Genomic DNA, 27,669 nt, shown 5'->3' with positions numbered 1-27,669 from the left:
TGTGTGTGTGTGTATTCACTCACCTCGTTTCCATGCATGTTAGCCACATATTTGAACTCGGGGATGCCGACAGTGTGACGGCGAGGACTGAGACCCAGAGCCAACACCCACAGCTGCTGACCTGAGAGAGACGAGTCAGAGACAGAGTTTTTACATGTCGCTGTTTCTAAGGAAAATATTCAGCTGAGATGTTTTATACCGAATCACTGCAGATGGATAAAGTTCAGCTCTAAACCGACTCCGGACACTGGCTTTGGATAGACTTATTTCACTTCTCCTCCAGTGTGGAAACAGACCTGAAACCTGCACCTGTATATCTGTGCGTAATGTGAAAGACGTCGCACGTAGTGATGAACACACAGAGAATAATCACTTCTGCAGTTCCTCTTAAAGTGTTTCACTGTTTTGATTCATCTCAGCAACACATTCTCAATACCACTTATATATCCTCATCAAATACCAACAAAAACAACACTCTAGTTACCCTCCAGGGTCAGTTTTGGACTCTCAGGGATGGCAAGTCAAACTACGCTTGTTACATGCATTGTGTCTTTTCAAAAGACACAATGCATGTCTTTCCTGTGGAAATGGATGTTTCCACTCATTAAATTCAAACAGTCTCAAAATAGACATAGAATTTAGGTTACCGTTGTTTTTTGATTTACTTCCTAAAGTTTATGCAACAGAAGCACGTGGTTAGGTTCAGAAAAAAACCCATCATGGTTTGGCCTAAAATAAGAACGATTGTTAACTGAGCACAGTGTTAGTTCAGGCAGAACATGATGTCCACACCAGCTCAAATCCCAGCTACATCAGCTGATCTCAAACAGGCCAATCAACTGATGGATCAGCTGATAGATCACATGATTCCTTTCTATGCAACCAATTGGCAAATCTCATTCAGGGCACCCTATTTAAACTGACTTACACTGGAATTCCACTGGATGTGTGTCCTTTGTGGAACGGCTGCGCTGGTTATCCACTGCGTGCTCCGCCGTCCGTCAACACCCACCGGCTGCGTTTGCTGTGCGGAGCGGTGCAGCGCCGCCGGACAGCGGGACCCACGAGATCTCGCAAATTCATGCATAATCACGCGATATAACAAAAAGTAGTTTCTATAAACAGAACCACAAAACCAGAGGAGTAGTAGGAAGACATCTGGGTGCACCTCCATGATTAACATCTCCTCGTCCATGGTGTCAACGGGGTGAAATGACGTCTGGAAATCTCTGACCTGTTGACTTCAGGCCTGCCTCCGCCCATTATGACGTTTTCAAGGTGTAGTGCAGGGAAATATGATCCGCCGTGAACACTGTGTATTTTATTTTGAAAATTAACCAGATGTTTTATTTTGTTTCTGTGCAAGACTTCCTGCCCCGCACAGTCTGCTCTGTGCTGAATTGCTGCGTTGTGCTCCGGCGTCCGGCAAAAATAGAAGTCCTGCATATCTGTTGCAGAGGGCTCCGGAGCGCCGCAGCTGTGACGGAGCTGGAACGCAGCACAGCCGCAGCCGGTGGAAACACACACATTGACTGGAATTGAAACGAACCGGCTCCGCTGCCGTTCTGGAGCGCAGACGCAACCAACACGCATCTAGTGGAATTTGGGGGTAATGCAGACGGTAAGGATGCCTGGGGGTGTCAGTGTCTGACACCAAAGTCACATCAGCCACAACAAATTTGATCGCACCTGTGTGTTGCTGTGTTGCCTGTGTTCTATTGAATGTCCAAGACAAATTTTTCCTATGGAAGACACTAAAGGCTTATCTTATCTTATCTTATCTTATCTTATCACAGTAACACCTTAATGTCAGCTCTGTGAGTTAAACTCAAACTGGAGCTAATATTTACCCAGAAGAGTCCGTCTGAGTGGTCAGTGTGATATTCATGACTTGTTCTCAGCTGAAAACATGGAATCATTAACCTCTGTTTGAAAAAGGGATTATCGTCACATGTTCTCACAACACTGAACCACTGAAGCACCAAGCGACTTCTGAAATTAAAAACACCGTCACACAGATTTATGCACTCGATCTATGTCCATGTCAAAGTTTAAAGTCTCCTCAGACGACGAGTTCTGCAGCAGCAGCAGCTCAGTTTGAATTTTCACTGCTGCTGATTTTTGGTCGTTAAAAATTTCCATGTAAACAAAACTACTGTAACTCATGTAGGTGAATGAATGAAGCTCTGCAGGCATCAGCACGTCTGTAACACACACACACACACACACACACATACACACACACAGGGCAGTAAAGTGTGAACAAGTCCTCAGCAACATGAAGGAAAGACGAGGAACAGACGAGGTGACACACAAACACAAAAAGACACACACTCAGGTTGGACGCAGGCCAGCTGGTGTCCTGGATTAGTTCAGATTATCTGTGTGTGTATGTGTGTGTGTGTGTGTGTGTGTGTGTGATTAGTCAGATTAAGTTGTTCCTCAGATTAAGTTAACCACCGTTTACAGTCCTGTTATGTGATCACACCAACAGACACACACTCAAGTCAAACCCATGGTTGTCATGGTGACGGACACCTGACACTTTATCAGTCATGCATCATCCCCTATGTGTGTGTGTGTGTGTGTATGTGTGTGTAAGATCTTTTGAGCTGTTGGACGTCATAATTACGAGATAAAGTGTCCAACCTTTTTCTTGGTAAATGTAACGTGCCTCTGTTCTTTTACATGTTGAAAAATAAGTTGGAAACGGGCAGTAAGACAGACAGACAGACAGACAGACAATCAGACAGACAGTGAGACAGACAGACAGTGAGACAGACAGTCAGACAGACATGTGTGCCGTTACCTCTGACAGAGCGGCCGATGCTGTACAGATGTGTGACGTCAGGGTTGGAGGCGTTGACCTGGAGGAGGTACTGCTCGATCTCACGGTTGTTATGGTAACGGAACTCCAACATGGAGGCCGGGGTGAGGATGAGGAAGGGCAGGAGGAAGACGAGGAGGAGTGATGACATCACTGTAGTGTGACCTGTGGGAGCAGAAAACAGGAAGTCAGCAGTTTTAAAACAACAACACGAACAGCGAGGAAGACGTCGTGTGTGAGTGACATTAAAACAGCTGATGATTCTTCGCACATTTTAACTAGCGTTTAAAAAGATCTGATGAAACTGTTCCTCTCATCTCATTGGCTGTTCTGAGACTCGTTCAGGCGGCAGATTGTCAGGTGTGTGACTCATGATGACACATCAGGTCCAAAGGTGCTCCGTCTGTAAACAAAGGTTCAGTGTTTCTCCTGGAAACACTTTGTGTGTCCTCCAGGCCTGAAAACTGCTGAATGTTTTCACTGGCTGGCTTCATCATCATCATCATCATCATCTTCTTCTTCTTCTTCACCTCTGCTGGCGACACTTCTTGGCGTGTTTCCGCTGCCAAGTCAATCAGGTGACTCAGTTCATTACCTGCGTGCCTGAGCATGTGGACCTGCATTTGTATAGCTCCTTTCTAGTCTTCCGACCAGTCAACGCGCTTTTTACACTACGAGTCACACTCACACTCTGGTGGCCGAGGCTACGATACAAGGTGCCACCTGCTACTCACTCACACACCGATGGAAGCGTCATCGGGAGCAATTTGGGGTTGATTAGCTTGCTCAAGGATACTTTGACATGCAAACTGGAGGAACCGGGGATTGATGAGGATTTCCTGGTCGCATCAACAGTTGTTCTCGCCCCGACCCGTTGGTGTTCCTGTTATCTAGCAAGCGGCTGCGCTTGACGAAAGAAGGAGTAAACTAGTAAGTTAGTTAGCTCTAAATCATGGACCAGACATAGTTATTATATTTAGCTTTTATTTAATACTTGAGGAGATGATTCACCACCAGAGACACAGTCGTCTGACGTATTTCAGGCTGATGGAGTGTTTTCAGGTGAACTTACTAAATTCAGATTGTTTAAGCTATGTGCTTTTAGCTAACGTAATGTTAACAACAGTTAACCGTTAGCTTGTAAGTTAGTTAGCCTTAAATCATGGACCCGGAGATTGTTAGTTTTTATTGAGTCCTTGAGGAGATGATTCATCGTCGTGTGACACGTTTCAGGCTGATGGAGTGTTTTCAGGTAAACTTATTTATTTATTTTTATTTAAGCTTTATTTAACCAGGCAAGTCATTAAGAACAAATTCTTATTGACAATGGCGGCCTGGCAAACTCAGATTGTTTAAGCTGTGTGCTTTTAGCTAACGTAATGTTAACAACAGTTAACCGTTAGCTAGTTAGTTCACTAAACTTAATATATAATAGTCACCGGCGCTCAATGCATCTTGGGATAGGCTGAGCCATGAAGGATTCATCTGTTGCATCCTCCAGATCCTGGGAAAGAAGGCTGCATTTCTCGGCCACATGTGAAGGAGCGTTCGACATGGGACGGCCTTGGTCGCGCCGATGTGACGCGATCAGTCCTCAAATGCAGCCTTCAAAAGCTGCAGCCCTGAACTGAGACACAGTCACTGTGTGTGTTCACCCACTGTAGAGAGACCTGCATTTATATCTGTGCACAATAGCGTTTATAATGTGTGTCATCACTCCTGAGCCTGAGTCCGACAGATGGAGCTGGTTTCTGCCTCGGACTGTTCTTTGGGAAAAACAAGACATTTAAAGACGTCAGCTGGGCTTCAAGAAATCTGTTTTCTGACATTTTATGGCCCAAATAATCGATTCTTAGAGAAGATCACTGAGAGACTGATCAATGATAAAGACAGAGTTAGTTACAGTCCTGTTTCTGTGTCTGAAAACAACAATAAGATGTGAAATAAAAAATAAAACAGAAGCTTGATGGCGCCGTTTGTCTGCTGGAGGACGACTGAACACTCATCAGGAAGTAATGATCGTTTTGCAGATGGATGCTGGGAAGTGAGATCAGAGCAGCTGCAGACACACGAGCATTCATGCAGACGCTCAGGAAGTCATGGGTGACTGTCACATTAAACCTGTCAGCAGGGACAGACACATGAATGAAGACACGACTGTGAAAGCAGAGAGACGTTTTATTTAAGTGTCTTTCTGTTCCCGTCACTGACAGTAACTGACATCTGTCCTCTGTACATGCCGTCTGTCCTGAGCTGCTGCCTGTCAGCTGCGTCTTTTCAGGAATTTAAAGTGATGCGTAAATGTGTAATTACAGTTTGAGGTGTCTGCAGGTCGTCATCAGGAACACTGTCACAGCCACAGAGCGGCTCCGTGACTTTACAAACAGGTTACTGTCAGATAATAAGCAGTCTTCACTCAGTCGAGGCCTCACGTCTCTTACAACTGTTTGTTTCTGCTCTTTATATTTGGTTCATGTGTTTTACTTCATTGATATTTACATGAATGTCCTCGACTGGCTCCAAAATTAAAGTTAAAGCAACATAAATAATTCAAGCTCAAATTATATTGTTTCCATCATCGGCCTTGTTACTATGTTGCGTACATGTGCACAGTACACATTCGTTGCAGCTTCATCGTGCACATGCAGATAAACAGCTTCTAAGAAACGAAACCTCTTCACTGGGTTTTATTTTGGTTTTGTTGGTTTAGTCGAGTTAAGTTTAGTCAAACTTTCATTTTCAGTGTCACAGTTCAGTCTTGACTTTGGAGACAAACACTAAAAAAATCCTGTTCTGTAACTCAAAGTCTGAAGACAACAAGAGACGGTCGAAAGCTCTGGATCAGTGGATCTGGAGTTTAAAATAGTTTTGTGAAAACTTGTCAACACATAAACTACAAACAAAGATCCACAGAAACATGATATAAACATGACGTGGTGTGGTAGCTGGAGAGATGCCAGTTTGCCTCCTGGGCACAGCCTTCGAGCAAGGCACTGAACTCCTAAATGTTCGGGGCCCCTGTCCATGGGCAGCCCCCTTCACTGTGACATCTCACTATGTAATGTATGTATAGGTCCTGTTTATGTGTGTGAATATGACATCGATCCAATATCCTGCATCCGTCATCAAACTGTACTTTAAGTACCAAAAGTAAAAGTACTCGTTATGCATCAAATTATATCTTTGTCCATGATGATAAATCAGAATTGCATGCATCATAATTTGTTGATGATATTTTATATTTATTTACCCAGATCTGTGAAGTAAATAAAGGCAGTAAAGTAAATAAAGTATTCAGTTACTTTACTTTAGTAACACACGTCGTTTAAATACAACATCATCTCTGCACTTGTGCTATTTTTTGGCCATTTTGCTTTCAATGGACAGGACAGCCAAGTGTGAAAAGGGGAGAGAGAGAGAGGGGATGACATGCAGCAAAGGGCCACAGGTGGGACTCGAACCCGGGCTGCTGCGGCAACAGCCTTGTACATGGGGCGCCTGCTCTATCCACTAAGCCATGGGCGCCCCCACTTGTGCTATTTTTAATGTTGAGGTTTTTTTTACAATTATAAATAATTTAGTAATTAATTTTACCTTTTTTCTCTTTTTGTATATTCATATCATTATCATATTTTATATTTTTATCACTCTGTAAATCACCTTGAATTGCCCTGCTGTATGAAACGTGCTGTACAAATAAAGCTGCCTCACACTAAACGTTACAGTCCTGTGTCACTGATGAAATAATTCATATTATTATCAAAATGTACCTAAAGCTATAACATCTAATTATATATTGTGTTATTATTAATACTGATGGATTTGTGTGTAATTTGCATTTTACTGAACTTGTTGGAGCTGATTTGAACCATTTCATACACTGTTGCATGTTTTAATATTTGTACAAAACATAATGATTTAAAATGAGTCAGCCTAGTGACTACAGCTGTCTGATCAATGTGCAGTAAATTATATTTCCATGTGAGAAGCAGTGGAGTAAAAGTATGAATGGAGAAACTTCAGTGAAGAAGAACCTTGAGTTTGAACTTGATGTGTTGAGCTGAGACTGACGGTGTGAGCTCAGCACCAGACAACACAAACACACAAACACACAAACACAACAACAACTTGAGGACATGTGACTTATTGATCACACATGCAGGAGTGTGACAGACAGACAGATCGATAACAGACAGACAGACAGACAGATCAGTAGCGACGGTCAGAGGTCTTACCTGTCCGCTATCTGTCGGTCCGCCGGTCCGTCTGTGACTCCAACACCGACCAACACCAACCAACACCGGCCCCGGTGACCGCACTGCTGCCGCTGCTGCAGAGGTGACACACTGTCTGACTGTCTGTCTGTCTGTCTGTCTGACTGTGTGTGTGTGTGTGTGTGTGTGTGTGTGTGTGTCTGTGTGTCCGCTTCTTTGAATGAATGTTACTTATTCACCAGCGGGTCTCCCTGTCTCTGCCCGGGAGGGGCGGAGCTTAGAGGACTCTGTGTGTGTGTGTGTGTGTGTGTGTGTGTGTGTGTGTGTGTGTGTGCTGCAGATTCAACAGGTTTATGAATAAAACAGAGGATCCATCCAGTTTAACAGGACAGAGACAGGACAAGTTAATCATCACTACTGTGTGAAACTAAATAAATTCATGAATTTAAGCTAAATGTGATCATGACACATTCAGGGTGCAGCTAAGTTTCAGTTTGGAGGAAGACGTGCCCTCAGAACAAAGTCAGTTACTGTAACATTAGAAATATTTGGATGTGTTGTTATCATGTGCAGGATGATGATGATGATGATGAAGAAACCAGTGTCGGGAGAAATAAACTGGTACAGTGGCCAGTTCTGTTGTTCCAGCACAAGGGGCATACTGGGCCCAAAATAAAATGAATAACTCTCCCACATATCCTCCAGTATCATATATATTGGCCTCTTATTAAAGGGGCATGTTGGCCACTTTATTAGGAACAGATGCCCCCCGCCCAGGGCAACAAGCTAAAAACAAGCTATTGAAATAAAACAAGTTAATTAACGATGATCTAGAAGACTTTTAACATTCACTTGAGGCTAATTGTTTTTAATTTCAGGGCGTCTTCCTTTAGCAAGCTCGCTAAAAATGTTAGATAACTCCAGGCGGCGAGCAATGCTAATGATTGCTAGCTAGCTAATAACACTAAAACTATGATACGATACTACTACTATAGATATGAACTATATGAAGTCACATATGACTGTATATTAGATAATCTCAATAATATATTGGAGGTTATATAATATTATATAAATGCTAAAAGAAACATGCTAACATGTTAACAATGACAATGCTAATCTGCCTTTTAGCAGGTGTAATCGGAGTCCACACAGTCATGGAAAACCTGGAAAAAAATGTTAGTAAGGGTCCTTGATAAGTCATGGAAAAGTTTTGAAATTTTGTCAGTGAAAATGTGTGGGACACCTGTACAATGTTTACTTCGTTAACCATCTTAGTTTAGAGTGTTAGCATGCTATCATGCTCACAGTGGCAATGCTAATACGTTAGTGTTTAAAAATTGTATTACAAAATGTTAATATGCAATGGTCTTTTGGGATAAATGCTCAGGTAACATGCTAACATGCTCACACTGACAATGCTAATATGTTGATCAGCAGGTATGATGTTCACAAAGTTAACCATCTCAGTTTAGTTTGTTAGCATGCTAACTTGCCCAAAGTGGCTATGCTAATATGCTAGTGTTTAGAAGCTTCACCATTTAGGCTGTTAGCATGCAAACATTTACAAATTACAAGTAAATGAGAAAGACACATTCGTAGGGAACTTTGATGAGATTGTTGGACTTAAGGCTGTGGGAGCCTTGAAGAGGTTGCACAGGAGCCCTTAAGGAGGTTTGTAGGGGACCTTGGAGAGACTGGGGGGATCTTTGAAGAGGATAGTCCTTGGCAAGGTTGTAGGACTTCATGGGGAGGTGGTGAGGGCCTTGAAGAGACTGTGGGACTTCTTGAGGAGGTTTATGGGGGATCAAGAGGTTATAGGGGTCAATGAAGAGATTGTTAGTCCCCTTGAAGTAGTTGTAGTGTTCTTGAGGAGGTTGTTGAACTTCTTGAGGATGTCTTGTCGGTCCATCAAGAAGTTGTAAGGGGAGCTGAAGAGGTCATAAGGACCTTGGAGAAGTATAGGGGCCATGAAGAGGTTGTAGGAGTCCTAAAGGGACAGTTTAGTCCTTGTGGATGGTTTAGGAATCCCCGAGAGGGTTGTATGGATCATTTAGTAGGTTGTAGGGGCCCTTGAGGAGATTGTTAATATTTGGAGAAGTTGTTGGGTCCTTGAAGATGTTCTAAGGCTCCTTAGAGGAGGTTGTATGGGTCATCGAAGAGATTGAAAGGTTTCTTGAAGCACTTGTCAGATCCTTAATAAGGTTCTAAAACGTCTTGAGGATGATGTATGGTTCTAGGGAGGGGTCGCATGGATTGTTAAGGTGGTTGTAGCAATTCTTGAAGAAGCTGTAGGGTCTTTGAAAGCCCTTGAGGTGGTTGTATGGGTCATTGAGGAGGATGCAGGGTTCCTTGAAGAAGTTTCTTCAAAAGGTGTTCTAAGGGAAGTTGTAAGGGTCCAGGAAACAGGTTGTAGTAAACCTGGAAGATGTTGAAGTCTTTGAGGCTGTTGTAGGAATTAGTAACTTATTATAGTGTTTTACAAATATGTTTAATTTGTTTGAGGTGTTGTGAACATTAAACCACAAGTGACTGACTTCGATAAAATATAGACCAAATGTTTCAAGTCCTTCATCTTGAATTTAGGAACAGACTGAGACAAACTGCTCCACAGATGATTGTAGTCATTAGTTTTACTCCTAAAAGTGACAATTTTTTCATGTAACGACCCTGATCTTTATAAGAAAAGTTAGTGTGTGGTGGCATTTACAATTAAAGGTTGTTAGAAGTGTCAATGGAATTTGAAAAGTTCTACTTTGGTGCCCCCAAGTGGCAGCATAAAAAAACACACTGTGGCAGAACAGTCAGAATTATTTCAAAGATTCTGTAAGACATATGAAAATGTAGTGTTTATCCCCACTTATTTATATCTTGTTGTGCTAATTTATTAACCCATAGAGAACTTCTTTTATTGTAGTTAAGATTATTTATATACACATTTCATACACAGAGGAAACTCAAGGTGCTTTACAGAGTTTAGTAAGAGAAATAAAACTGCATACAAATTATTATTATTATCATTATTATTATTATCACATAAAGGCCCTTAGAAACAGATAATAATAATATTATTAAAAACTATAAGAGGCAGACAAAAGGCAAAATAAAAATGCAGTTTAAGTGCAAATCTAACAGAGAACGCAAGGTGTGGTTGTTTAAATTCTTTTTTTGGTTTGATGTTTGCAAGTGTGAGTCTTCTTTTATCAGCATTGTTGAATTATTTGGATCATTTTACGTGTTTTTATTGCAGTGAGATGCTGGTTTTATTAAATGTTTTTATTAAAGCAATTATATGTCTTGTTATACACTAAATTTTCACTATTGGACCTCATTAGTATTCATGTATGCAGGTACATGTGTATATCTGCACATATGTGTTTGTGTGTAGAGCTGCAAAGAGTCAGTTAATTGATTCCCAGAAAATTAAATTGCAACTATTTTGATAATTGATTCATCGTTTCAGTTTTTCAAGCAAAGATGCCAAAAAAGGATCTGGTTCCAGCATCTTAAATGTGATTTGTTTTTTATCCTTGTCGTATAGTAAATAAAATATCATGAGGTTTTGAACTGTCCGACAAAACATGCTTTTTGTCAATAGAATAAACGATTAATTGAGAAAATAATAATCAGATTGCAGAATAAAGAAATGAATCCTTAGTTGCAGCCTCATGTGCGTACAGATGTGTGTATGTTTACTAATGTGGTTAGGTTTGTTTTCGATCATCTGACATGTTTATAAGATATTTGCACATATTGTAAAAGAAAATCATCATGAGAAAACATTTTCACCTTAAAACCACATCAGACTTTTATCGGGCCCAAACGATCACTCACTGAAACATTAGTATCTGAGATTTAGTCTCCAGGTCCTGGGCCCAGATCCTCGGCTCAGTGATGAGACTAAACCAGGACTGAAGACTGTGAAGGAGGGAAGAGGTCTCACTCTGACAGATGTGTCAGTCACTGAAGAAACCAGCTGAATGAAATCAAACAGGAAGTGTCAATGACATCAGGTTTGTTTTATGATGATCTGGCACCATCTCCTGGCTACAGCTACAAACTACAAGTATGACATCAATTTCACCATGTGGGGAAGTTTTCCACACGTGGAATACTTAATATTCCAGGGTGATGTCCTTCACCAGAGGTCCATAACTAACCAGACAAGGTAACACAGCAAGATTTTAATGTTTAGATGAGTAAATAAGTGGTGTCCTTGAGTCCTTGAGGAGGCTGTGCTGGTCTTTGCATATAATTTATGGATGCTTAAAAAGATTCTACTGTCCCTGAGAGTGGTCCTACAGGAGGCTGATAGGGGTCCTTGAACAGATTGTAGGAGTCCTTGAGAATATTTTAGTCCCTTAGAAGATTGTAGACATATTTGAGAATGTTGTAGAGGGTTTTGTAGGGGATGTCAGGGCCTTAGGAAAGTTTTGGGTTCCTTTAAGAAATTGTAAGGGTTCTTGAGAAGATTGTCATTGGAGAGATTGTAAGGGTGACCTTACAGGGAGACCTTATAGAGGTTGTAGGAGTCATTAAGGAGGTTGTTGGAATCCTTGAAGAACATTTAGGGTCCTGAGAAGACAGCAGGAGGCACTGGAGTCACTTAAGAGGTTGTAAGGTGCTTAAAAAGGTTAAAGAGGCCCTTGAGGTGGCTGTAGGGGTCAATGACGAGGTTGTGGGGTCCTTGAGGAAACTGTAATATTCCTTGAGAAAGTTGTAAGAGCACATGGGAAGGCTTGGTGGATCCTTGATATTGTAGTCCTTGAAATTGTTGTAGAAATCCTATCAGAGGAGGTTTCAGATAATGCTAGGGAGGTTGTAGGGTCCTTGAGGAAGCTTAAGTGGCCTTGAAGCGGTTGTAAAAGTCTTGAAGAGTTTGCATGCGTCATTTAAGAGGTAAAGGTACTTAAAGAGGTTATACGCATCACTGGGGTCATTGAAGAGGTTGTACAGCTCTTTGGCCTTGAGGAGCTTGTAGGGGTCCTTAAGTAGGTTAAGTAGGAGTCACTGTATAAATGACACGTGTGCTTGAGAATGTTGTGTGGGTCCTGAGGATGTTGTAGTCCTTGAGATGGTTGTAGGAATCTGTGAGGAGGTTGTAGCAGTCCTTGAGGATAATGTAGTCCTTAAGGTGGTTGTAGGGGCTCCAAGGAAGGTTGAGCAGCCTTGAATGGGTTGTAAGGGTCCTGGGTAGGTGTTAGGGGTCAGTGTGGAGGTTGTTAGACTCCTCAAAAAAGTGACAGGTTCCTAAATAAGTTGTAAGAGCATTTAAGAAGGCTTTGGGGGTCCTTGATCATTTTTAGTCCTTGACTTGGTTGTAGGAATCATTTTAGATGAGGTTTCAGAATTCCTTGAGGAAGATCAAGGGGTCTTGAAGGAGTTGTAGGAGTCTTGAAAATGCTGCTAGGTTCCTTAAGGAGGTTGTTGGGGTCCTTGAAGAAACTGCAGGTGTCATTAGAGTCATTAAAGAGGTAGTAGGGGGCCTTGAGGAGATTGCAGAAGTCCTCAAGGATGTTGTATTCCTTGAGATGGTTGTAGGAATCCTTGAGGAGGTTTTTACAGTCTTTGAGGACATGTTAGTCCTTGAGGAGGTTGTAGGGACCACAAGGGAAGTTGTAGGGGTATTTCAGAAGTATCACTGAAGAGGTTGTGTGGCTCATTGAAGAGGCTGTAGGTGGCCTCACAGAGCTTGTAGAAGTACTTGAGAAAGCTTTGAGGGTCCTTGAGACAGTTGTATTCTTTGAGGTGGTTGGAGGAATCCGTAAGGAGGGTGTAACAGTCCTTTAGGAGGTTGTAGGGACCCCAAGGGAAGCTCAAGGGGTGTTGAATTGGTTATAACAGTATTTGAGGAAGCTGTAAGAGTCATACAGGGGATTGTTATGATCCTTGAAGAAACTGAAGGTGGCACTGGAATCACTGAAGAGGTTCTACAGCTCCTTGAAGAATTTGTAGAAGTACTTAAGGAGGCTGTAAGAGACTGAAAGTCTTTGAGGATGTTGTATTCCTTGAGATGGTTGTAGAAATCCTTGGGGACCCCCAGGGAAGCTCAAGGGGCCTTGAATAGGTTGTAGGGGTATTTCAGAGAAGGTTGTAGGAGTCATTAAGGAGGTTGTAAGGAACCTTGAAGAAACTGCAGGTGAGTGAGTCACTGAAGAGGTTGTTGGGGGCCTTGAGGAGCTTGTAGTCCTTGCGATGGTTGTAGGATTTCTTGAGGAGGATGTAGGGACCCCAGTGAAGCTTAAGGGGCCTTGAATTGGTTGTTAGGGTCCTTGAGGAGGTTGTAATCCCTGTGGAGGTTTTAGTCATCCTAAACGTTTCTCGCCCCACAGCGTATCTGAAACTGGAAAAGTAAAAGTCATTAGTGAGATTTTTCTGGAGACGTTTGGAAAACAAAAATCAGAGAAACATTTTTACTGACTATTAAAGTGTCTTCATTTGAAGTTAGCCGTCGTGTTCGGAGTCGCAGTTTCTTCGTTGGTGTGAATCTTGTATCGTCTTGTTTCAGTATAAAACTGTGCCGAACATTTCGAATTGTCCGAACAGTCGACACTCAGTGACGACACGTTGGGATTTAAGACAGAACAGGAAACACAAGCTGAGCTGTTAATGTTCAGTATCTTTGTTTTTTCTCCTTCAGCTGAATCAAAGTTGAAATTAATATTCTGTCATTTCCCTCGCTGAGCGTCGGGTGTAGTTTTCTGCTGCCTCAGCTTATGCTGGCATTAAAGTGAACCGACAGCACTGAAGCTGTTGTTAATCCTCCGTCTTGTACGTTGAGGTAATAATGTCGGAGTAATTGTGGCTCGGGGGGCCGGCGGGCTGACTGACAGCTCATTTAAAACAGACACGGCGAAGGAGACGAGGAGGCGAGAATCAGAAACAGGAAGTTAATGAAGCTGGAGGGATGAGCGACAGGTACAACATCACCGATACACTTGTCTGTCTCTGTGTAATTGAAACCTCGTTTAGTAAAACACAGCCATGATGATTCACCCGTTTTCTCTGAAACCAAAGAATACAGGAAAAAAACTCTAATTTACCTGGAAACAAAGAATTTAAGAGACAGACGGACTCAGCTGGACTCTGACAGGGTCCTTGAGGAGATAAAACAGCAGCAGATTTGTGTCTTGTTCAAACACCTGATGTGTCAGTTTAAAGGAACAGTTCAACATTTTGGAAAAGATGCTCATTTGCCTCTCTGCAGAGTTAAATCACAGGATTGACATCGCTCTGATGTCTGTACGGTAAATATCCAGCTGCTCGTTAGCTTAGCATAAAGTACGGAAGCCCTGAGAGCTCAATGCTACACTAAGTTATAAAATCACATTAACATACAGGACATATTAATTCACTCCGTAACCGCTTATCCTTTTTCTTTTTGTCAGAGCACCTGGAGGAAACCCACGCTGACACAGGGAGAACATGTCAGAGCACCTGGAGGAAACCCACGCTGACACGGGGAGAACATGTCAGAGCACCTGGAGGAAACCCACGCTGACACGGGGAGAACATGTGGGAGCACCTGGAGGAAACCCACACTGACACAGGGAGAACATGTCAGAGCACCTGGAGGAAACCCATGCTGACACGGGGAGAACATGTGGGAGCACCTGGAGGAAACCCACGCTGACACAGGGAGAACATGTCAGAGCACCTGGAGGAAACCCATGCTGACACGGGGAGAACATGTGGGAGCACCTGGAGGAAACCCACGCTGACACAGGGAGAACATGTCAGAGCACCTGGAGGAAACCCATGCTGACACGGGGAGAACATGTGGGAGCACCTGGAGGAAACCCACGCTGACACAGGGAGAACATGTCAGAGCACCTGGAGGAAACCCACGCTGACACAGGGAGAACATGTCTGAGCACCTGGAGGAAACCCACGCTGACACGGGGAGAACATGTGGGAGCACCTGGAGGAAACCCACACAGACACAGGGAGAACATGTCAGAGCACCTGGAGGAAACCCACGCTGACACAGGGAGAACATGTGGGAGCACCTGGAGGAAACCCACGCTGACACAGGGAGAACATGTCAGAGCACCTGGAGGAAACCCACGCTGACACAGGGAGAACATGTCAGAGCACCTGGAGGAAACCCACACTGACACAGGGAGAACATGTGGGAGCACCTGGAGGAAACCCACGCTGACACAGGGACAACATGTGGGAGCACCTGGAGGAAACCCACGCTGACACAGGGAGAACATGTCAGAGCACCTGGAGGAAACCCACGCTGACAGGGGGAGAACATGTCAGAGCACCTGGAGGAAACCCACGCTGACACAGGGAGAACATGTCAGAGCACCTGGAGGAAACCCACGCTGACACAGGGAGAACTTGTCAGAGCACCTGGAGGAAACCCACGCTGACACAGGGAGAACATGTGGGAGCACCTGGAGGAAACCCACGCTGACACAGGGAGAACATGTCAGAGCACCTGGAGGAAACCCACGCTGACACAGGGAGAACATGTCAGAGCACCTGGAGGAAACCCACGCTGACACAGGGAGAACTTGTCAGAGCACCTGGAGGAAACCCACGCTGACACGGGGAGAACATGTGGGAGCACCTGGAGGAAACCCACACTGACACAGGGAGAACATGTGGGAGCACCTGGAGGAAACCCACGCTGACACAGGGAGAACATGTGGGAGCACCTGGAGGAAACCCACGCTGACACAGGGAGAACATGTCAGAGCACCTGGAGGAAACCCACGCTGACACAGGGAGAACATGTCAGAGCACCTGGAGGAAACCCACGCTGACACAGGGAGAACATGTCAGCTCCCCCACTCTGGGTTCAATCCTCCTGCTGTGAGGCGACAATGCTAACCACTGCACCACATATTAATGCGTATACACTAAGTGTAAAAGTGTCAGTTGGTGCAGTTTGATGGGGTAAACACTGAACCTGCTCCACATAAACATGATAACATGCTGACATTAGCTGACTGCAGCCTCACAGAGCTGTTAGCTGTTAGCTCTGTGTTGTTTTAAGGAGCACAGATAGTGTAAAGATGGACGACCTGCTCTCTTGATAACAGACTGTGAGCTTCATTCTTCAGATTCTTGTCTCTGAAGCTACGCAGATATAAAAATAGTTTTATTATGACTGATGTGTGTTTGTGCCGGTGGTCATAAAACAGGTGCATCTGACATTTAAACATTGTCTAACACACACTCTGGATTAATAACACAAGTTCATGGAGAATGACGGCCATTTCAGGTGAAGCTCAACCAATCAGAGGAGGGAATGTCAGAAACAATGACAGCAGAAACTAAAACAGGCAAGGCAACAAAAATCAGAAGAAAATGTTTCCGTAAACCACCAATACATCAACGTTTCTAAAGTGACGTAGTAGCTGACTGTCATCAGGAGGTGAGGAGGAGAGACGCCTGCTGAGCTGCAGACACTGTTCAACACCAACACACAACACTGGTTGTTTTTTTAGTGAGTCACTGCTGTGTTTGCAGCATTTTTTACTCACTAAATGTGGGTGTTTTGTGGAGACCTACAGCTGTTTTTCCAGCGGGACATGAAAAGTGGTCGTTCGTTAACTGAGACATCACAGCATTATTTGCACGATTGTGCCACAAAAGGTTGCCGAGACACCGCTGTGTTTCCTGCCGAGGTAGTGCCACGTGTATTTCACTGTTCAACACCAACAAACCCGGTCATTTTAGTGAGTCATCTCTGTATTTCCAGCAGCTTTTTAGCCTCCAAACGTGAGTGTTTTGCAGTGACCTGTCACAGTTTTTAAACCAGGAATAATGCAATGAAATGCAGTTGTTTTTTTTTTTTACCAAGACATCTCTGTGTTTCCAGCAGCTTTTTAGTCTCCAGACGTGGGTGTTCTTTGGAGAGCCATTGCTGTTTTTCCAGCAGAATAATAGCATGAAAAGTGGTCGTTTTGTTAACTGAGACATTGCAGCATCAACACTCACCTGGGCAGTGGCCCCCAGACTGGGGTGTTTTGTTAGCCTGAGTGCCTCCATTGAAGGCGATTTACAAGGGGGAGGGAATTTGATTTTTTCCCTAACCAATCAGTAGAGATCAACGACTCACCCAGAATCTGACGTCATTAGTATCCATGCCTCGGGGGTGCCGAAAACAAGTGAGCATTGCCCGTCGTTGTGCACGCCCAGCTGCACCGCCGTTAAATCCAGTTTAGCAGCTTCCTTAATTTGGTCCTCCATTAACGTGAGTAGTTGCGAAATACCTCGATAGCATCGTTAATGTGGTCTGTAGGATCTGTAGCGGTCGCCATTGTTGCTATCCTCACCAGTTACCCACCGGCGTACAGCTTGACATCAGCGTGGCGCTGATTGGCTAATCGCTAGACCCGCCCTCACACCCGGCGTTCGTTGGTCCGTCCATCGTTTGGACGAGATAAATCGCAAATTCATTGCAGTATGCCAGACCAGAGATGCAAGCCTACTCAGTTGAGTGGGTGGGGTCTATGGTCTGGAACCAGGCTAGTGTTTTGTGTCTTTTGTTTCTAAACTGAACTACACATGAACCATGACGTTGTTGAAACATAAAGTTTTAATGTACTTGTAACATAATAATGTGCAAATATAACGTATCTGTGGTTTGCAGAAATGCACGATGCCATCATTTATTCTGGTGACTGGGCTGTGAACAGTAACTAAAGCTGTCAGACTGTAGTGCAGTAAAGAGACACCACTGACCTCAGAGATAAATGAAGGAGTTAAAGTTATATAAATTTACTACAAAGTACTGCGTGATGTAAAATACCAGCTCAGACCTGAGAGCAGCTGCTGACAAAAACTCAACAAACATCTCAGGATGCAGAAACACATCTTAAATCCTCCACCTCAGTCATTACCTGCGCTCCATCGTTGTCGTGCTGTGTGTGCAGAGAGGCGGTGCACGGAGGTGAGTTGGCACAGTTGGCCTTGTCTGTCACACAGGTACGGCAGGTTTGAGTTGAGTTGGCAAGGAGAAGGATAATCCACATTATGTGGAGCTGTGAGACAGACAGACGGACGGAGACACACCTCTGAAGACAGACAGGAGGAACATGAGAACAAGAGTCAGGTTGAGAGAGAGACAGACCTCCACAGAAAGTTAATCTGTTTGAGATAAGACTCTAAGTCTGTGAGCTTTGGAGGAAACCTGAAATCCAGACCATCATATTTCCATAATCTGCCTCGTATCCTAACCAACAGGCCCAGACACGCTCATCTCCATTCCCATCATGCACTTGGCCTCTGACACATTACCATAATCCATCCAGCCTGTGCAGACTTCGGGACGGAGTTTTGGAAGGATGCACGCTGCGAGCTGCAGCTGCTCTCATATTTTTGAGTGAGGATCTCGTGTAGCTCGACTTACTGTATGAAAATAATATTTCATTTTACAGTATTTGAATAATATTTTTTACAGAACGCTTGGAGGCTGGTGTCTTTCTCTGTTGTTGCAATTCAAATTATTCATGACAACAGCCACAGAAGCATCAGACGGAAGAAAATGTTGGCACTGAACGTTTCTAAGAACCATGAGTAGGCTGCATTTGTATGTTTCAAACGTATCATACCAACATTTCTTAAGTGATGTAACATATGAGCTGACTGCGTCATCAGCAGGTGGAGGGGATGGTGGATGGTGGATGGTGGATGGTGGGACACAGAGGAGAGAAGCCTGCTGAGCTGCAGACACTGTTCAACACCAACAAACAACTAAACTGGTTGTTTTTCGGCGACCCATCACTGCATTTCCAGCGGGGATTGTGCCCCTAAAACTGGGTATCTCACATAGTAAGAGTCAAATGTAACTTACCCGTGATTTGCCGAAATGTACAATGCCAACATTTTTTCTGCAGATTGGATTGTCACAGTAAGTTATTGCATACCTTCTGTGCTTCTGCAACCTCTTGTGTGTTTTGATCCTCTTCACTGAACCTCTCTTCTTCCATGCTCGACCTTTTCCTTCTCTCCCTGTATCTCCTGAAACAGATTTTACAGGTTGAGGCCTCTGTAACAAAAGTGTGTGCTTTAAATATGATGTTTATCTCTGATAAATTCGTCAGACAATAGCCCCTCTGAGGCCTGTATTGTTGAAGTGCCTGACTGTGTCTCACTGATCTCTCTACAAATCTCCCAGAAATCACAGAGCAGTGAAATTACCCAGCGTTTTCTGAAATCAGACACATCATCCACTCACAGTTTGAAGGACTTCAGACCTACCTGCTCATCATGTTGTGTCCTCAGGGTCCACTCCTTGTCTACCAGTGCCTGCTCACTGTGTTCCCAGTATGCTTCCAGTGCCTCAGGCTTCCTGCCCAGTGCATTCTGGGGATGCAGATGTGGATGTTTCCAGTTTTCTTTCTGTCAGCTCTGCGAAATGTGTGCTGCATTTATGCTCTTATGATTATTCTGCATGTGTTGATGGTGCTTTTTGTGGTTGGTGTTCGATGGTGGTGGCGTGTGACTGTGAGTCACTCATCAGCCAGGTCGATGTAAACATCAGTAAGCATCAAGGGAACAATGTAGAAAAATGGGCACCAGCTGAAGTAGCGTCCTGCTAGCCGCTGTACAGACGCTGGAGATAAACTGGACGACCTCCATGCTGCGTCAGTTTCTAACGGGATATCAGGGACTGTAAGACCCTTTGATTCACTGAAATCTTGGACAGTGCCATTCAACCATGTGACACTTTTTCTGTATACTGATCTGACAGAGCAGAGGACTCTGGGAGAGAAGGGGAGAGCTTTACGGTGAATAAAGACTGGTGTGATGGTGGGAATGTGAGCTGCTGTCCTGTTCCTGCTGTGGATCACTGCTGTACACCGTCCAGAGGCAGCTGCAGAGCGATGCTGCCCGTGTTCACGAGGAGCAGCCACGCAGCTGTCTTGTTGAGGTCGGGATGTGCAGCAGAGGTGGGTAGAGTAGCCAAATATTGTACTCAAGTAAGAGTACTGATATTTTAGAACAATATTACTCAAGTAAAAGTAAAAAGTAGTCATCCAAATAATTACTTGAGTAAGAGTAAAAGAGTATTTGGTGAAAAAACTACTCAAGTACTGAGTAACTGTTGTGTAATGTCTGATTTATTTGTAAAATAAGAACATGAACGTAATCAATCAATCAAAAATAATAATCTGCAAATTCAAACGATACCCCTTTAACTAAAACAAAAATAAATTAAATCTTTACAAACATAACATAAATCAAGGCACAAGAAACACAAATATATTCTTATATATACTGTGTATATATATATATATATACATATATATATATATATATGTAATTATGTACTCAGAGGTGGGTAGAGTAGCCAAATATTGTACTCAAGTAAGAGTATTGTTGCTTTAAAACAATATAACTCAAGTAAAAGTAAAACATATTTTGCATTAAAACTACTCTGAAAAGTACAATTTATCCAAAAAGTTACTCAAGTAAATGTAACTGAGTAAATGTAACTAGTTACTACCCACCTCTGATGTGCACACAGTTAAATCATTCAAAAGCCAGAACCATCCTGAAACACTGACGATTTAGCAACAACCGAAGACGACGTAAAAAAGGAGCTGATGGGAATCACATTTCACTGGAGTTGTACCTCGTATAATTCCATGTGACTAATAAATTATTAATTAATTCTTCTTATGAGCCACCAGTTGTCTTCTCAGCATTATTCTGTGGCTGACTGGTACTATATTATATATTCTGTATATATATATGTATTGTTACAGCCATTTGGTTCACCAAGTCTTCAGAACTCAAGAAGCCTCTTGGATGAGAGGTGAAACGTCTTTTAGAAACTCAAGCAAGTCCAGTTGCCTACAATATAACACTTAGGACACTAATAAAACCAACTAACAATTAATTTGTTGCAGCTGTGAGTACACTAAACAAAAATCTAAACACTTTTGCTTTTGCTCCCATTTTTCACAGGTTTAACTTAAAGATGTAAAACTGTTTTTATTGATATATTTCTCTCAAACTTTGGTCGCAAATTTGCTTAGTGTCACTTCTGCTTTCCCAAAATAATCCATCCACAGGTGACAGGTGTGTTTTGGGATGGTCACAATGAAAGAACACCTGAAAATGTGACGTTTGATCACAACACAACGACACAGACGTCACATCGGCACACTCCCTCGAACCAAACATAAGCCATCCCTAATGTTGTTTCTGTGGATTTTGTAGTACATCCAACCAGCCTCACAACTATAGACCACATGTAGCCACACCAGCTCAGGACCTCCACATCCATCACTTGCCAGATTATCTTAAGCCAACAAAACTGGTCAGCTGGCAATTTGTCTGCACAACTGAAGAATTTCAACACAAATTGTCAGAAACTGTCTCAGAGAAGCTCAACTGAATACTTGACATCCTCAACAGGGTCATATCCGACTTGTGAAGTTGTGTGGTTGGTTGGATGTACTGTCAAATTCACGGACATCACATTGAAGACGACTTATGATCATGAAATGAACATTAAGTTCACAGTCAACAGCTCTGATGGACATACCGGCGGTCAGCATGTTAACAACACGCTCCATCTGTGTCACTGTGTGATCAAACATCACATTTTACTGTGACCGTCCCAATACACACCTGTGTAGGAATGATGCTGTTTAATCAGACACACCTGTCAGGTAGATGGAGAAGTGCTCACTGACACAGATTCTAACAAATTTGTGAACAAAATTTCTTAACTTAATCCTGCGAAAAATGGGAGCAAAAAACAAACGTGTATAAAATAGCAGATTGTTGCAAAAGCAATGATTAGTTTCATCTTTACTGGTTGACCGGGGAGATAATCAGAGGGGCGGAGTCACTAACACCAGGACTGAAGAGTGGGTAGAGTTTCTCGGTGAAGGAGCAGCCGGTGAAGGAGTAGAGAAGAGCTCCAGAATCTGCATTATAAAAGGAGACCAGACCCTCCTCATAATCCACAAACACTCTGACCTTCTCAGGCGGATCACTGACAGAGAGAGGAACCTCCTCGCCAGGGAGTGCAAAGAAGTCTTTATGAAACTGAAGTATAATCCAGTAGTTGTTCTCAGAGTTTAGGTAAAGTTCTTCATTCCTGGCAGACTCTTTGACCACTCCTAAAACCCATGCCGTCTTCCCTTTAACTTGAACATCGTAGGAAAATCTTTCACAAGAGAAAGCCTGCTTTCCCAGGACAAAGTTGTCTTGCAATTCATCCTCGGTCTCACCACCGTAGTGAACTTGTTTCCCATCATCAGACAGAATCAGAGTAGGATGTGCGGTGTCAGGATCCAGAGTCACATCTACTGCCATCTGCTGAATGCTCTTCAGATCAGCTTCATCCAGCTTCTCCATATTATTTCTGGCTGACTTCGTCAGCTGATCCACCGCAGTCATCAGAGTTGTCCTCAAGATTCGTCCATACGATACTGGACAGACACTGAACTCTGGCAACTTGTTGGCGAGTGGAGCTGCAGTCACAGATGGGAAGCTCTGGAGGAAGTGGAGGTGGTCCTCTGAGCGTGAGAGCTGCTCCACCTCATCGCGTCTCCTGATCAGCTCAGAGATTTCCTGCTCCAGCCCTTGGATGAAATCTTTGGCCTGTTTATTTGTGGTTTTCTGCTTGGCTTCAGTCATCCCGATGAGCTCGGCCTGAGCTCTTTCCAAAGACTGGATCAAAGTGTTGGAGACCTGAACAACATCATCCCTCTCTCTGTCTGTAGCTTCCTTGCTGAGCTTCACCCATTGTCTGATCTCCTGAAGCTTCAGTTTCCTCTCCACGATCTTATCCAGAATTGCAGCCTCTGTTTTCAAAAGCTCTGTCTTTTTCACTTCGTATTCTTCTTTCAGAGGAACAACATGGTGAAATTTGTGACTTGTATCAGCGCAGGTCTGACATATGGGCTTCTGTTCATCCTTGCAGTAGAGCTCCAGAGGTTTGCCATGCACAGGACACATGTGCTCATCAGTATCAAACAGCTGATGGATTTTCAGGCTGGATTGTGTTTGATGAAGCTGGTAGTTAATTGCTAAGCCGACGGTCAGACATGCCAGGCCTAACCACAGGCAGGACTTCAGCCTAGTGCGTTTGGTTCCAGTAGGAACGTCAGAGGAAGCTTCTGCAGGTGTCTCAACTTGTTGCTCTGAGCTGTTCCCTGCTTTCCTTTCAGCTGACTGTCTGAACTGAGCAGCCATCTCAGATATGAAGGTATTCACCTTCAGCTTACATTTTCTATTAACTTGCTCTTTACACATGGGACACCGGTGCTGCGAATTAGAACTCAAGTGCTGCGTGATGCAGCTTTTGCAGAAGTTGTGTCCACATGGTAATGTGACTGGATCTGTGAACACCTCCAGGCAGATGCTGCACAGCAGCTGGTCCTCACTCGGCAGACAGTTGGCAGCCATCATGTTGAAACCCTGGAACCAAAAGAGAAAGAATGACTTCAGCCGGGCTTAGACTACAGGAGTTTTAAAATCCTAACCCATTTTGAAATCTGGTTGCATCACAGATGGTCTTCTCTCTGATCTAGTCTCAAACCTGCACGCACTACAAGACATGAAAACACACGACAGGATATTAAGAATATTGTGCCAAAGGGAGCATGAATGCACCACATCTGATCTTAGATCTCTCAGAGTCCGCGTTCAGTACCCATCCAGGACGACCCCGCACATGTCAGAGCACCTGGAGGAAACCCAGGCTGACACAGGGAGAACATGTGGGAGCACCTGGAGGAAACCCACGCTGACACGGGGAGAACATGTCAGAGCACCTGGAGGAAACCCACGCTGACACGGGGAGAACATGTGGGAGCACCTGGAGGAAACCCACGCTGACACAGGGAGAACATGTCAGAGCACCTGGAGGAAACCCACGCTGACACAGGGAGAACATGTCAGAGCACCTGGAGGAAACCCACGCTGACACGGGGAGAACATGTGGGAGCACCTGGAGGAAACCCACGCTGACACGGGGAGAACATGTCAGAGCACCTGGAGGAAACCCACGCTGACACGGGGAGAACATGTGGGAGCACCTGGAGGAAACCCACGCTGACACGGGGAGAACATGTGGGAGCACCTGGAGGAAACCCACGCTGACACAGGGAGAACATGTCAGAGCACCTGGAGGAAACCCACACTGACACAGGGAGAACATGTGGGAGCACCTGGAGGAAACCCACGCTGACACGGGGAGAACATGTGGGAGCACCTGGAGGAAACCCACGCTGACACGGGGAGAACATGTGGGAGCACCTGGAGGAAACCCACGCTGACACGGGGAGAACATGTGGGAGCACCTGGAGGAAACCCACGCTGACATGGGGAGAACATGTCAGAGCACCTGGAGGAAACCCATGCTGACACGGGGAGAACATGTGGGAGCACCTGGAGGAAACCCACGTTGACACGGGGAGAACATGTGGGAGCACCTGGAGGAAACCCACGCTGACACGGGGAGAACATGTGGGAGCACCTGGAGGAAACCCACGCTGACACGGGGAGAACATGTGGGAGCACCTGGAGGAAACCCACGCTGACACGGGGAGAACATGTGGGAGCACCTGGAGGAAACCCACGCTGACACGGGGAGAACATGTCAGAGCACCTGGAGGAAACCCACGCTGACATGGGGAGAACATGTCAGAGCACCTGGAGGAAACCCACGCTGACACGGGGAGAACATGTGGGAGCACCTGGAGGAAACCCACGCTGACACGGGGAGAACATGTGGGAGCACCTGGAGGAAACCCACGCTGACATGGGGAGAACATGTCAGAGCACCTGGAGGAAACCCACGCTGACATGGGGAGAACATGTCAGAGCACCTGGAGGAAACCCACGCTGACATGGGGAGAACATGTCAGAGCACCTGGAGGAAACCCACGCTGACACAGGGAGAACATGCAAACTCCTCACCCCAGGGTTCAAACCAGGAACCCTCCTGCTGTGAGGCGACAATGCTAACCAGTTTCAACACATCGTGACTTTACTTTAGGATGTTTTTAACAAACCCACTCACCAGAAAAATAGTGCCATTGTACTTTTCTGTAAACTGTGGATACGTTACATTTGCATGTTATTCTGTAGGCTGGCGGATACATTTAAACTTTATTTTTCAACAACACTGTCATTAAGGTGTGGGTTGGTTTAGGCACACAAACAACACGCTTTCCATGGCCCTATCCCAGCTGGAAACACACTGATGGATCACTAAATCACAACCGGTTTTGTTGTGTGTTGGTGTTGAACAGCTGTCTGCAGCTTGGCAGGCATCTTGCTGAGGTGTGACACCATCCCCTCCACCTCTAGGTGAAAAACCAGCTCATATGTTACGTCACTCTGGAAACGTTGATATGATAAATATGAAATGTACAAATGTAACAAATCTGTGTGCAGAAACAGTGCCAAAATTTTCCTCTGGTGATTTTACAGGCATCACTCTGCTGACAGCAACGACAAACTTGAGCTGTAACAGTCAGTTTCATGTGTTCTCCTCAGTGACACAATGCTCCTGATGAGCCTGACAACCGTCTGTTAAAAATAAAAATGTTCCTTTCACAGAGAACAGCAGCTGATAGACTTAACTTCCTGTCAGTTTCAGTGCTGACAAGTTTCACCGTGGAGAAACAACAACATGTTAACGCCTGAAACCTGTAACACAACACTTCTTTGTTCAGATATGATCTTCACAAAACAAAAGTTTGAGTCATATTCTGACCCACGGCCACCTGTCGAGCCCACACTTTTATCCTCTGAATAAATATACATTTTACATTTAATAACACAAGTCACTTTCTGTACTGACCTGTTTGTGCTGCTGTGATGAAACAAGCTTCAGTGATCGTCAGACTGAAACTGATCCGACCTGCAGCTCTGTCGTCAGTCTGAGCGACGTGATGCTCAGGAAACCGAAACTCCTCCTGACGACAGGTCACTGCCAGAGACACAAACCCACAACTGTTCTGCACAATTAAAGCACGATAATAAAACTCTAATACTCCAACAGAAAGGTAAAAAAATCAAACACATTAATTGATAAGCACCAAACAAATGTATGAGTTTAATTACAGTCACAGACAGGACGATCATCAGTGAAGTCAAACCAGTAAAATCAGAAGGAACACTTGATGCAAACACTCTAACAACTATCTCCCTTTCTTAAAATAATGCAGGAATTTTCACTTCCTCTAAATGTCCCATATTTTTTTGTCATTTAATTTTTTTGTGGTTTTCTTTTAAACAGATATTCTACACCCAAACAGATGACTTATAAAACAAAAACAGAAGGACAGTCTATTACAACAACGAAAATATTTCACTGGTGCTCCCATATGAACGTTAATGTGTGAGTGTACAGCTTTACTTAGTATAGTTGTATACCAAATAGCATAGTTTGTTGTTTTTTTTACAGTTTTTAAACTTTTTCTTTTGTATTTATTTAACTTATATTGTGCCTGTTGTTTATCATGTTTGTTCTCACTTGCTGTTTGTCTTTAGTATCCTTTAAATAGCACTGAATCTGAGAGCTCCACCTCAATTTCGTTGTACTTGCACAATGACAATAAAGATATTCTGATTCTGATGTCTCGAGACCTTAGTAAATAGAAAGACGTTATCCCAGACTTCAGCAAATGTCCCTGTTGTATCATTAATTTGAGCCAATAAATATTCAAAGGATTCAGTTTCTGTCATCAGTCTGATTCATTCAGTGAATTCTTGTATTTTGTATTTTGCCAGTACTTTAGAACGACTCTTTCTGCAGAAATGAAACTGGTTACTAACAAACCAAACTGAGCCACAGTGACACCTGGTGGCAGAAATGTTTCATCCCTGAGAAGACAGAACTGATGATGACGGTGAAGGCTGCTCTTCACGTTCACCAAGTTTCACCAGCACTCCTTTCCAGAAGGAAGAACCACAGAGCGTTCACACACAGCGTGCAACAATGTGCCCAACACATCCTCACACCTCCAACACTTTCTATCATGTATCAGGCCCATCCTAAAAAGCTTTGACGAGGTGTAACCAGGTATGGGCAGTATTTCTATTACTTGTATTTAAAATATGTACTTCAATTACATTTGAGTATTTTGTAATTAGTATTTGTATTTGATAAGGCCGATAAAAAGCAAATGTAATTTGGAACAAAATACTTTTGAGTGGAGTAATTTTGTATTTAAAATACTCAGAATACTTTCTCCACGGATCAAAAAACAAAAATAACAGGCTACACATTATTAATATATTGGTTGTAACAATATTTTTTATTTATTTAAAAAATATATATATTTTTATCTATATGTGTTTTTTAAACTTGGGCCCTTCAATGACCCAGTGGTCTGTTTTACTGGACTGTGCATAACATAGGAAACTGTGTGTTGTTGTGGTTGATGCTTGGGATGCGTCTGCTACAAATGAATTGCCTCACGTGGGATCAATAAAGTTGTCTGAATCTAAATCTGAATCAATAAATAATATTTTAGGGTAGCCTACACCAAATTAGGAGAAAACAAGGACAAATTTACAGTAGCTGCGACCAAATTTGCTACTATCACGCCATTAATGGACGAATCATGACCGTTCTTTCTGGCATAGTTACTTGTGGTCTCTAATTGCAGCATGTCAATTTTGAGCATT

At 43.7% G+C, this 27,669-nt stretch overlaps 2 protein-coding genes across 2 annotated transcripts in view; both read right to left on the bottom strand.

Moving 5' to 3' along the window:
• cpm (carboxypeptidase M) overlaps positions 1-7,249 on the bottom strand; it is a 33,626-nt gene extending 26,377 nt beyond the window's left edge. Inside the window, exons 1-3 of the mRNA XM_033615194.2 lie at positions 7,063-7,249; positions 2,810-2,992; positions 24-121 (exon numbers count right to left, since the gene is read on the bottom strand). Coding sequence (XP_033471085.1) covers positions 24-121; positions 2,810-2,978 — 267 coding nt within the window. The 5' untranslated portion in view covers positions 2,979-2,992; positions 7,063-7,249. The remainder of the gene's footprint in view (positions 1-23; positions 122-2,809; positions 2,993-7,062) is intronic.
• Positions 7,250-20,108: 12,859 nt separating this feature from the next.
• On the bottom strand, positions 20,109-25,987 carry LOC117249598 (E3 ubiquitin-protein ligase TRIM21-like). Its single transcript, XM_078165478.1, has 2 exons — positions 25,838-25,987; positions 20,109-23,445 (listed from the first exon to the last, which is right to left on the bottom strand). Exon 2 carries the CDS (start codon positions 23,434-23,436, stop codon positions 21,829-21,831), a length of 1,608 nt encoding a protein of 535 aa, XP_078021604.1. The 5' UTR covers positions 23,437-23,445; positions 25,838-25,987; the 3' UTR covers positions 20,109-21,828.
• Between the last annotated feature and the right edge of the window lie 1,682 nt (positions 25,988-27,669).

The sequence above is a fragment of the Epinephelus lanceolatus genome, chromosome 23 (assembly GCF_041903045.1).
Source record: "Epinephelus lanceolatus isolate andai-2023 chromosome 23, ASM4190304v1, whole genome shotgun sequence".
NCBI lineage: Eukaryota > Metazoa > Chordata > Actinopteri > Perciformes > Serranidae > Epinephelus > Epinephelus lanceolatus.
Note: the sequence above shows the minus strand (reverse complement) of the source record. Positions and strands in the feature narration are given on the sequence as shown.

Coding starts and splice junctions, on each gene's coding strand:
- LOC117249598 (XM_078165478.1), bottom strand. CDS start 23,436: ATGATGGCTGCCAACTGTCTGCCGAGTGAGGACCAGCTGCTGTGCAGC.